Genomic DNA, 12,509 nt, shown 5'->3' with positions numbered 1-12,509 from the left:
TTAATGTTTTCTTTTCTAGCTATTCTTTCCCTTAAGTCTCTCGTCTCTCTCTCTCTCTCTCTCTCTCTCTCTCTCTCTCTCTCTCTCTCTCTCTCTCTCTCTCTCTCTCTCTCTCTCTCTCTCTCTCTCTCTCTCTCAAACAAAAAAACAGAACCGTTGTTAACCCGTTGACACGTAAACACTTTTAGATCTTTATTTAGAGGAGGAGGAGGAGGAGGACGAGGAGGAGGAGGAGGAGGAGGAGGAGGGGGAAGAAGAAGAGGAAGAGGAGGAAACTTGACAGACTCTTCCCCGGTTCCGTATTCCTTTGAAGTCGAAGGTATGCAAATCGTCGACATATTGGGACGCCGAGAGACTTGAACTTGAAGACTAAGATATGCGAAGTAAATGAAGATAGATAGATAGATAGATAGATAGATAGATAGATAGATAGATGGATAGATAGAAAGAGAGAAGGAGAAGAAAAAGGAGAGAGTTATGGGCGATGTGAAGGAATGAAAACAGGAAGGAGCAAAGAGAAATTGATAACAGAAGTGGGGAAAACAGATAACACAGTGAGGAAGAAGAGGAAGAAAAGGAGTAATAAATGAGAAGAAATGAAGAGAAAGCCGAAGCGAGGAGGAGAGAAAGAAAAGCCTTGTGGAGGAGGATGAAAAGTAATGAGAACAGAAAGGAAAAAAAAGGAAAAAAGGGAAAACAGAAGACAAAAAGGATAACAAAATAAGGAAAAATATGAAAACAACGATTATATTTAAGATACGAAAATGAATCAAGAGAGTAAAAAGGAGGAGGAGGATAAGGAGGAATAAGAGAAATAAGAAGAGAAAGGAAGAAGAGAAGGAAATAACAGGAGATAAACTAGATCAAAGAAAACAATAAGCAAGAAGAAGAAGAAGAAGAAGAAGAAGAAGGATTATTATCGAATGAGAAGGAATTAAGAAGAGAGGGAGGATGGATAGATAGTGATGAGGAGGCGTTAGACATACAGGTGAATAAGACTGCTCTGAATCACCTGAAAATCTGACGTGATGCGATTAATGAGCGTGATGGATTACCTGCGATTTGGCTAATTAGGTACGAAGTTAAAAGGTGAAGAGGAAAAAAAATAGGAGGAGGAGGAAGAGGAGGAAGAAGAGAAGAACCAGAGCACCAAACAAAATTAAAAGCACACAATAATAAGAATAACATAATAAGAAGATAATGATAATAAGAAATAAATGGAGAAAGAGGAGAAGAAAGACGAGGAGGAGGAAAAGAAAGACCAAAATATGAAATAAAATACAAATAAAATCACTTACAAACATAAAAATAATAAAAACATCAATAATAATAAGATAATAATAATAATAATAATAATAATAATAATAATAATAATAATAATAATAATAATAATAATAATAATAATAATAATAATAATAATAATAATAATAATAATAATAATAATAATAATAATAATAATAATAATAATACAAAACTCGAACAATACTAATACCATGATTTTCTCACTCTCTCAAAAGTCTAACAACAAAATCAAGCGAGTGACATTACAAACACAAGCTTTTTTTATCATTATTTATTTAGCTCATGAATATTGAAGCAACAGCAGCATCAACAAACAGTGTCAATATTATACGACAAAGATCGGAGCTGAGGACGGCAAACAGCCAGGGAGAAAGGGAGTTGATTCCGAAAATATTGAGAGAGATAGGAATATACGTGTGTGAGGGAGGGGAGGGGTGGGGGCATGTGTGTGAGGGGGGGGGGGTCTGTGTGTCTGTGTGTCTGTCTGGATCTGTCTCTCTGCATGTCTGTGTCTCTGTCTGTCTGTCTTTGTATGTGTGACTATATATGTTCTTTTAAATGTATGAATTGAAGAATATATTAATGTGTGTGTGTATGGTTTGTATGGCTCTATGTAAGTATGTATGTATGTGTGTGTGTGCGTGTGTGTGTGTGTCTGTACCTGGCCCCCTGTGCGTGTAAAGGTTATCACGGGCAAACATTCACCTGGCTTTCCCCTTCCTCGCAGGTACAGGTAAATCAAATAAGCTCCCCCCGAACATGACAGCCCGATCAAACACCTGCCCGATTAAGAGACCCTCGAGGGCACACCTGCAGCACACCTACACCCACACCTACACTATACAAACCTGAAACCAACACTCTACTCTAGTTACTTCTCACTACTGCCTTACTTCTTAATACTGAACACTTACTATATCAAAAAATCACGTTCGCTTAAGTCCCCAATAAGAAAGGTTGAAACGCAGGAGCTGTAACATAACGGAACTGAGAAAGGCGGTGCAGGAAATGGAGAGAGGGTTGAAGGTTGTAGGGGAGAGGGAATCGAAGCCTGGGGAGTTGTAATCTACTGGAGAAACAAGAACCAAATGAATTCTGTCTAATTACATATGAAGGATATCACTTAAGATCTATGTAAGAGGGAGAGGAGGTGAAGGAGGAGGAGGAGAAGGAGGAGGCGAGAGCGAGAATCGAACACCGTGCCATCTACGAGGAGCGAGCGAGACTAATCAACCCACATAAACAGGTCGACAAGGAACAACATCACGCCGCGTATTGAGCTTATCGCCTTCCGTGTTACGCTAATTCGGGCTAACAGCTTCCGTTCATCTTAGGGCCAGGTGATGCCAGGCTCTGTATTAGCGTCATATATACCGTCATGTACACGTGTGAGACATTGTATTACGTTCCTCCTATAAAGAAAAGTCGAAGTTGATAAGGAAGTAGAGTAAACAGAGCATGTAGACGTGTATAAGAGGAAAAAACGAAGAAAAAAGATGTGAATGAGAGTAAGAAAGTAGGTATACGAGAAGTAATGATCAGGAAGAGCATGGAAAATAAAAAGAGGAAAAAGAAAAACAGAGCAAGGAAATGAAAGAGAAAGGAGAATAATAAGATCCGCGAGAGGAAATAAAAAAAAAATCACGAAAGAGGAGGAAAGTTTAGAGGCGACGAGAGAGAGAGATAGAGAGAGAGAGAGAGAGAGAGAGAGAGAGAGAGAGAGAGAGAGAAAGGGACAAACACACAACAAACACAACAACAACAACAACAACAACAACAACAACAACAACAACAACAACAACAACAACAACAACAACAACAACAACAACAACAACAACAACAACAACAACACGCCGATACCAGCAACGTTAACAAAGAAGACCTCAAGTTACGAGAAGAAAAACAGCCACACTATCTATCCATCCATCCATCTATCCCTCTATCTATTCAATGCCCCTGAAAAACATCCGTCTCTTGCCTTTCTCTCCTCACCTGTAAACACCTATAAGACCCTAACGAACGCCGCACGTTCCCCCAGCCTCGACTTTCTTCCCTTTCTCCTTTCCCGCAAGTCGCAACCACAACACACACGCTTCAAGTGTTTTTCCGAATGCGTCCTTCTTGTTGCTTTTCTCTCCTCACCTGTAAACACCTATAAGACCCTATCGAACGCCCCAAGTTCTCCCAGCCTCGACTTTCTTCCCTTTCTCCTTTCCCGCAAGTCGCAACCACAACACACATGCTTCAAGTACTTTTCCGAATGTGTCCTTCTTGTGGTATTCTCTCTTTCCTGTTGCTTATTTTTTGAGGGCTCGTTTCTTTACTTGTGTTGGTGAGAGGGAGAATGTGAAGGTGTTTATGTCTTGTATTTTTTTGGTTGCCGTTGTTTTTTGTGTTAAAGTTTTCTTGTTATTTTTGTTTGGTTGGTCTATTGAATGAATACTGCCATGGTCACAAACACCTTATATTGTCTGTTTGTTAGTCAGTCTACTTTTGTCTGTCTGTCTCTGTACTTTCGTCTCTATATATCTACCTGCTTGTCTGTCTGTTGGCCTCTGTATCTGTCTGCCCGTCTATCTTTCTGTCTCTTTGTCTGTCTATTTGTATGTATGTATGTATGTATGTATGTATGTATGTATGTATGTGTGTGTCTTTTAAAAACAAACATCTACGCCAGGTATACACACAACACGTTAATTAAGTTTACCTGACAAGAGTATGACTTCCAATTAAAATTATCATTCACTCTCATTTGTCTTCCTCCTCCTCCTTCTCCTCCTCCTCCTCCTCCTCCTCCATCTCTCCACCCATGTTTTCCTCCACCCCTCCATGTCTCCTTCTTTCCTAATCTTACCTCTCCTTCCCTCCATTTATCTTCCCTTCCCTCCAATCCTTCAGTCATCCTTACACCCACTCTTAAATCCCTCCTTCCACCTACCTTCCCTCCACCCAAGTGTCTCTCCACCTCTCCGTCTACCTATCTCTCCCCCCCCCTCACCCACGAATACAAAAGGGTCTGGTTCGCTGCCTCAAATTTATGCACATTTAGATAGACGGGAAGCTATTTTTAATGACGTCTAATTTCCCTATTACAGAGTACGAATGTTTTAGTTTGGGATGACAAAGAGGATTGGAGTCTATTGCTTAAAACATGAGGCGATGAGGAGTATTGGAGGAGGAGGAGGAGGAGGAGGAGGAGGACGAAATACAAATAGATCTGATTTTCCTTTTAACTTCTTTTCATATTTTAGAGACTCGATCATGAGAGAGAGAGAGAGAGAGAGAGAGAGAGAGAAAACGCTCATTAAAACGTTTTCATTAATATTCCTCTGAGTCCAGATGAGGAAAACAAAGCCGTCTCCCTCTCTCTCTCTCTCTCTCTCCCCCCCCCACCCCCGCCGTCTTAAGCAACAGGCGCCGTCAGGGACCATTTACTTTCCTTGATGTGTGTGTTCTTCTGGTTCTCAGGGACGCTTAAGAGGATAGGTCGCCTCCTCGGGGAAATCACAGAGGAGGAGGAGGAGGAGGAGGAGGAGAGGGAAGAGGAGGAGGAAGGGTTAGGAAGTATGTGTTCGTCAAGATGGAAACACATTATGGAAACGAAAAACTGAGAAGCTGAATCAATGTGTGTGTGTGTGTGTGTGTGTGTGTGTGTGTGTGTGTGTGTGTGTGTGTGTGTGTGTGTGTGTGCGTGTGTTTGCCCTCCCCCCAGCCGCCTTGATGGGTCATGAACGGCACTAACGAAGCTCAACATTGACCCTTCTCGGCACACCAATTTCCGAGACACCTGTAATCTGTTACCTGCCTGACCCGCCTCACCTCCCACGCACCTGTCCTCCTCCTCCTCCTCCTCCTCCTCATCCTCATCCTCAGTGGAAAACAAGGTGATAAACTAAGCACGAATGGGATATAATTTACTCAATCAACATAATATACCAATAACAAACGAATGTATAAAAAAAGTAGCAATATAGGTAAGTTATGATGATTCTAATAGACTGCAGAGGAAGGAAAGTATACGTAGGTAGATAGATGGGACAGGTGAGAATAATTAAGGTGTTTAAAGTGTTTGAAGAAGAGTGAAAGTGACGTGTTTGTTTGAGTTCCAGGACACATAGAGAGAGAAAGTTTGAGTTGCAGGTGTGAGGGAAAGTGAAAGTGATGAAAGTGAGCGAAAGTGACTGAATAAATAGGAAGCGACGATTGGTTTGAAGTATGGCGAGGAGGAGGAGGAGGAGGAGGAGGTGATGACAAAGAGGATGAAGTTTCAGAATGATTTAGAGAAGTAATTGGAGAAAGGTGAGGAGGGGAAAAGGTAGGGGAAGGAAGGGGAAAGGGGAAAGGGGAGGAAAGGGGAAATAGTAGACAGCAGTGGTTGTTTTGAAGTATGGAGAGAAGGAGATGACAAAGGGAAAGAAGTTTATGATTAATTTTGAAATGTTAATGGAGTAAGGAGAGGAAGGAGGTAAGAGAAGGAAGGAGAAAGGGGTGAAAAGGGAAGAGGAAATGCTAGAAAACATCATGAAGAGAATGTAGAGAAGGGTTAAGAGATAGAATGATTGTAATAGTAGTAGTAGTAGTAGTAGTAGTAGACATGATTTTTTTTTTTTTTACATCAAACGACGCGGCTCAAGGGCAACAAAAAGAGTACAAAAAAAAAAGCCCGCTACTCGCCGTCTTTTCGTCTTATTTTTGTCTTATTCTTTTTGTCTTCTTTCTCTTCTATTAGTATTTTTGTTCTTTTTTTCTCCTTCTTCTAACTCCGCCTTCCTAAAACTTGTCCTCCATTATAATCCGTCCCATCTTTCCCCAGCCTTCGTGTTCTGCGCCCTTCTGGAGTTCACCTTCGTCAACTACCTGTGGCGACGCAGACCCCAGATGGAGCTTCGTCTGCGAGGGGGTTCGAACGGGACCTGCCTGGCTGACCGCTTCCCCAACCTCGGCACCAGCTACCCGACGCCCCAGAAGTCCCCCAGCGCCATGCCCAGCAGCACGGAGGTCAAGATCAACCAGGGCAGCGGCGCAGTAGTGACCACCCCCGGCAGCAACGCCCCCGGGAGCTCTGACACCGTGAGGACGCGAAGGATGTTGTTGGGAGGGATTTTTTTCTGTTTCTGCTTCGTTTTTTTGTATTTTGTGATTCTTGTTTTTTTTTTTCTCTTTTCGTTGTTTTCTTCTCGTCGTCTTTTGTTTCATGTTTGTTTGTTTGTTTGTTTCCTTGTCTTCTTTTTGTCTTTTTCTTCTTTTAGCTGTGTTTTCCTCTTCTCTTTTCTTTTTTCTTATTTTCGTCTTCTTTTTGTCTTATTCTTTTTGTCTTCTTTCTCTTCTATTAGTATTTTTCTTCTTCTTCTTCTTCTCCTTCTTCTTCTTCTTCTTCTTCTTCTTCTTCTTCTTTTCTTCTTCTTTTCTTCTTATTCTACCTCCGCACACGTCCACTTATTGCATCACATTTATTCTCTTGTTTCACGTGTCCCCGGAAGGCCTCCCCGCTAACACTCCTCTCCCTCCCCCAGCTGAAGGGCGGCTCCTCCCCCTGCCAGGACGACCCGGCGCAGGTCACGGCCCAGATCGTGCGCGCCTTCAAGCAATCCAACAAGATCAAGGCCCGCCAGATCGACGAGTACTGCCGCGGCCTCTTCCCGCTCCTCTTCGGCCTCTTCAACATCTTCTACTGGTGCTACTACATGCTTTAGGTCCTCTCCTCCTCCTCCTCCGCCTCTCAAGAACATACACTAACTCTGATTCTTAGCTTCAAAACACTAAGCGTCGGGACGGTTTGCGGGTTTGTGGTGTTAGTGAAAGACTTGACGGAGCAGTGGCGGGCGGCGCCACGTCTGCAGGAGGCGTGTGTGTAGCCCCGCGGGTGTGGTCTGTGATTCGCCGCGGCTCTGGCGGCTCACTGTGACAAACACTGACTCAGTACTTGAATTATTGTGATGTCAAGGCTGCGGAGGCCCGGATGATAGAGAAAGAGTGAGACAACCCTCTCCCACCCGAGGAGAGCCGCTGGGCAAGTCGAGGACACGCAGCAGCTGCAGTCTTATTCTAGATTCATAGATATTTTTGTATAAAGATACGTCACTGAATCTGCCTCCCGGACCCTCTTATCTCTGGTGCGCGTTTCTGTCTCCGCCCCACAGACACTGTCGTGTGTGGCAGGGACGGACTATTACACAGACTGTTTGTTTGTTTGTTTGTTAGCGTTAAGGTGCCAGGCCGGTGCCGGGGTGGCGAGGGTGGCGGTGGCGCGGGCCGCGGCGCGCCGCGCGAGACATGGCAGCGGTGGTGGTGCCGCTGCCAAGCCGTGGCCGCGACCCGCCGCGCCAGGCCGCCGCCCCCCACCGCCCCGCGCCGGCCCGCGGCACGCCTAAGGTACATTAGCTTTATCATTAATGTCAGATGTAGCGTAAGGAAGCGCCTGGCGCCCAAACCCTCAAGACTCCCTAAGAGAGCCACATCGATACGCTTGTATGCATGTATGTGTAGAAACACTTGTACACACATGTATATGCATACGTGTTAGGCTAACCTACACATACTGTGCATAATCAATGCATAATTTCTGTGCATGTTGTAAAATATTTAATGCATAATACATAAACATCAAAATATATTATACACGCGTGTCTGTACAGGAACACTTGTGGTGTCTGTGTGTCGCCCCACGCGGGGTGTCGCGGCGCTGTGACGTGTGTCGAGGCGCGGCCAGAATCACAATGAGGCGTTATTGAGGAGCGGCGGCTCACTAAACCGCTGAGCAGCTGAACCGCCGAGCCGCAACCCCCCGCGTGGTACCGTAGCGGCACGCCACGCGCCGCCCGTCGCAGAGGCCCCCCGAGGCCAGGGCCAGGGCGGCGCGCTGCAGCGTGGCGACACACGGCCAAGAGAGAAACTCTATTGTACAGAGTATTCATAAGCCTCTATTTTCACTAGACGCGATAAGGACACTTTGTCAGTATTTACGCCGCGGTGTGAGCCCGGCGGGGCCCGGGTGAACGGGCGCTGATGTAAATACGAAGGGACGGCCGCTGTGGGTGCCCGCCACCGGCCCCGCCGCTCAGCCGGGCGATGCCCTGCACGGGGCTGTGTACATAGTCACCGCTTAGTAGTGCAGCCTGGGGCGGCCTGCCTGCAACGACCCTCCCCCCCTCTCCCGCCCCCTGACCTGCTGCTGTCCTGCGCCACTCGCCCCAAACACTCGCCCGCCCCCGTGCCGCCGTGCAGCAGCAGCGGCCCAGGACCCAGAGGCACAAAGCGACAGGCGGGACCCAGCTGACAGTCACATGACAATAATTCTCCCCGACGTGCATCAGCGAGTTCCGTCACGGCCTCGCGCCCATTCCCTGGCAGCCCCTAGCCAAGGGTCCGCCACGGCCAGTGATCGCCACCACGGCGCCGCCCTCCTGCCCGCGCCTTGCTGTGCCTGTACAGAGGAAGGTACGCACGGAACAGGCGGCAGACGAACATTCAGCTTGTCACCTCTCGTGGCTGGTCACCAACACTTGTGGCAGCGGCGGGCGTGCTGCGGGTATTTGCCTCTAATGGCGGCCTGCAGACCGCGAGGGGGCGGGCCGCCACGCTGCCGCGTGCACAACACATCTCCCAACACACTCTGAAAGTGAACCTTTGAATGTAAGTGACAAATGGAGAAACTCCGCGGGTCGCTCCCTGGCAATGACAGGAAGAATTACTCGCCTCGCCGCACACTGGTGTGAAGGACGAGTCCCGCGGGGCAGAGCAGCGGCTCCCTTCCCCATGCCCCCCAAACACCCCCCGCGGTGCAGGCCGCCTCACCAGGACTCCTAAGCGCTGTTGGTAGTCCACACCCAAGTTCTTTTTTAATCAAACTCCCCGCCCCGCACCCCCGCCCGCCGCCCTGGCCGCCTCGCCTCACACGTTTCTTGGCCGCTTCGCCGCGTCGCGTTCCTCGTTTACTATTAACACATCACGGTAGGCAAGGCGTATTGTAGAAGTTGCTCTGTGTTATAAACAAATATTACTACTAATAATAATACTAACAATAATATAACAGTAATGATGATGATAATAATAATAATTCTATGGCGCTTCCTCTGGTAGACTATTTTTGATCGCCTTCATTTGTTTTTTTTCTTTTAAGTTCTGTACAGGATTTATTACCGATCTCAATTTCTTTCCGAAGCACGAGTCTCCCGCTACGCTAACCCTTTCTACACCCTCCCCCTCCCCCTCACCGACGCTGTGTATACTACCGCGAACTACTACAAGATGACATACTTGGGTCGTTCCCCGTAGCGCTTTCTATCTATCCACACACCAGGTAAGCCCAGTACTGCATTACCGACACTCTGCGTAGATTCCTCATGTATTATACGTCTCTTATACGGCTTCAGGAGTACAAAACTAAAGTAACACTCTTTTTTGTGTGAATTAAAACAAGAAGAAAATGTTGATTCAGAAACGCTACGTACTAAACAGATTAAGTTTAGTATTGGAGAAAAAACGCTTGTGCACTGAAACTCACACACACACACACACACACACACACACACACACACACACAGCACGTTGAGTAATGAGAAAAATCTGCATCTTATTGAACATATGAATGCGTGGATAGAAAGGAGGAGAGGCTGAAGGAGAGGAAGAGATATAAAGAGGAGAGAAAAGAACGAAAGAGGGAAAACGGGAATGAAAATTATATGAAACAACAATAAGAAAATTTTTCCTGCGCTTCACAAGAAAACCATGAATGTATCTCTCTCTCCAGTTAATCAGAAAATCATATAAATTCAACCAAAAATATTATAAACCAACAACTTTAACTAATACTTGGCTACAGAATGAACGAAATAAGTCTGGAATTATGAACAGAAAGGAGAAAATGAAGCTTGAATATATCTCTTTCGAGTTAAGAAAATCATTTAAATTCAACCCAAATAAAACATAATAAACCTTCAACTTCAACCAATATACACTTCTCGAATGAACGAAATAAATATGTGATGACGAACAGCTAAGAAAAAGTAAATCTACAACTTGAAGTAAAAATTCGCCTCAGAAATGAACGAAATAAGTCCGAAAAGCTGAACAAACACAGAAAATAAACCCTGACACTTCCAAAGCTTCAATGTCAGGTGTATACGAGTGGAATCTAACCCAATGTGACGCCCCGACCTGAATCCCCTTTGAGCTGCACCTGGCAAACAAAAGACAGTCGGCTAACGTGATCCTACTCAGGCACAGGCCGCGCTAACTACATTCAGCGCGCGAACCACCTGCCTCTCACCTGCCCTTCTCTTTCATCTGTCCTCCTCTCTCCTCTCTTCCTCCCTCGCCCGTCGACCCTTCATCCGTTTATCCTTCTCCATCTCTCCTGCTCCTCCTCCTCCACTCCCTGCCTCTCTTTCTTCTTCTTTTCCTAACTTTTCCTCTCTTTTCCCACCACTTCCTTCCCCTCCCCTCAAATCGTCATCCGTTTATCCTTCTCCGTCTCTCCTGCCACTCCTTCCTCCTTCTTTCCCTAACCCGTCCGCCCTCTTACGTTCCTTCCCTCTCTCCTTCCTTTCCCCTCACTCTCCTGCTTCTCTTCCCCTTTCCTCTCTCTCTTTCCCTTTTTCTTCCCCTCATCTTCCCTCTCTCTTCCCGCACTCCCTTTCTCTTTTACTTCATCTTTAGTCTCTTCTCCCTCCCTCTCTATCTCTCTGTCTATCATACTAAGCATCCATTTCTTCCTCCATTCCATCATTACTTCCCTTTCATCCCTTTTTGCCCATACCTTCCTCTCTCACTCCCTCTCCCTTTCTCTCCCTTCCTCCCGCCTCCTTTTTCTTACTCTATCAAAATCCTTTCCTGTCCCTCCCTATCCTTCTCTCTATCGTTCCATTTCATCATTATCTCCCTTTCATCCCTTCACACTTCCCATCCTCCTTCCCCTTCCCCTCCTCTCTCGCTCTCCCTCTCCCCGTAACGACACACCAGCCAAGGCATGACAGACAGGCAGTGACAGATAGACAGGTGTGCGCTCAGACAGGTGACTCGCTCATTCATCAGGCGACAGACAAACACCTGCCTCGGCCTCCTCCTCCTCCTCCTGCTCCTCCTCCTCTTGCTGCGTCATGTCGAATTTGTCGCAGTATTTCATCAGCTGCAAGAACTACGATGGCAACAACAACAACAACAACAACAACAGCAACAACAACAACAACAACAACAACAACATCAACAGAGGCAATAAAAACAACATATATAAAGAACCAGCAACAAAGACAACAGCAATACTAGCCATTACAAAAAAAAATATTACACTAAAAAGTAAAGCAATTACAAAAACGAAAACTACAACAACAACAGCAACAGTAACATCAACACAGACTCTCTCCTTTAAAACCGACACACACGCACACACACACACACATACACACAACACAGCGTTAGTCTGCGTGTGCTCCCCCTCCCCCTTCTCCCGCGGCAACCAGATCAGCACACGTACCAGACAAGTTTCAGACACGTTCAAGACATGTTCAGACAGTGGCACAAGTTTCTCCTCACCTGCAAATTCGGTCGACCCACCTGAGAACCAGTGACGTCGAGGCGGGTCTAGTAATCTGTCTATTGGTTGGTCATCTTTTGTATACAGTCCTTCCAATAAATGAATAGTTACGACTGTCGACCACTCCTTTAAGCCCCGTTCACCTTGTACCGACTCTGAGCCACGACAACCCAGCGACTCGTGGTATATGAGGTCTTGGTGTGATATCTTGATGTGGAAGGGTCGCATATGATCGGAAAGACTGTGCGACCTTTTCATATCAACATTTCACATCCAAGACCTCGTGTTCCCGGAGTCGCTGGGTTGTCGAGGTCCAGAGTCAGCAAAGTGTGAACGGGGATTTACCCTCGAAATACACGGCACATGATTTGGTAGCTTCGATTTCGACGCCCCACTTCAGAGCAAAAAAAAATATGTATAAATAAAAAAGTATATCTATATCGTGTAGTGACTAAAAAAAAAGGTGTTAATTTTATCGAGGTTCCAACAATAAAAAAAAAAGGTATTCACGGTTATGTAATGATTCCTTATCCATGAGAATTGTATATGTATAATTCAATAAAGCAAATGATTGACATGTTGGGTTTGGATTTGAACGGATGGATGGATGGATGGATAGCAGGGGTGTTGTTGCCTCAAGACCCCCCTCCCCCCCTTCACCCCCTCTCCTCTCCCT

General features: G+C 45.8%; 1 protein-coding gene across 1 annotated transcript in view; it reads left to right on the top strand.

Moving 5' to 3' along the window:
• LOC127003641 (glycine receptor subunit beta-type 4-like) overlaps positions 1-11,500 on the top strand; it is a 214,634-nt gene extending 203,134 nt beyond the window's left edge. Inside the window, exons 9-10 of the mRNA XM_050870551.1 lie at positions 6,116-6,372; positions 6,816-11,500. Of these exons, the coding sequence (XP_050726508.1) occupies positions 6,116-6,372; positions 6,816-6,995 (437 nt within the window). The 3' untranslated portion in view covers positions 6,996-11,500. The remainder of the gene's footprint in view (positions 1-6,115; positions 6,373-6,815) is intronic.
• Positions 11,501-12,509: the final 1,009 nt, after the last annotated feature.

This window comes from Eriocheir sinensis, chromosome 25, assembly GCF_024679095.1.
Source record: "Eriocheir sinensis breed Jianghai 21 chromosome 25, ASM2467909v1, whole genome shotgun sequence".
NCBI lineage: Eukaryota > Metazoa > Arthropoda > Malacostraca > Decapoda > Varunidae > Eriocheir > Eriocheir sinensis.
The sequence above is the reverse complement of the archived record's forward strand: the minus strand, read 5'-3'. Positions and strand labels throughout refer to the sequence as shown.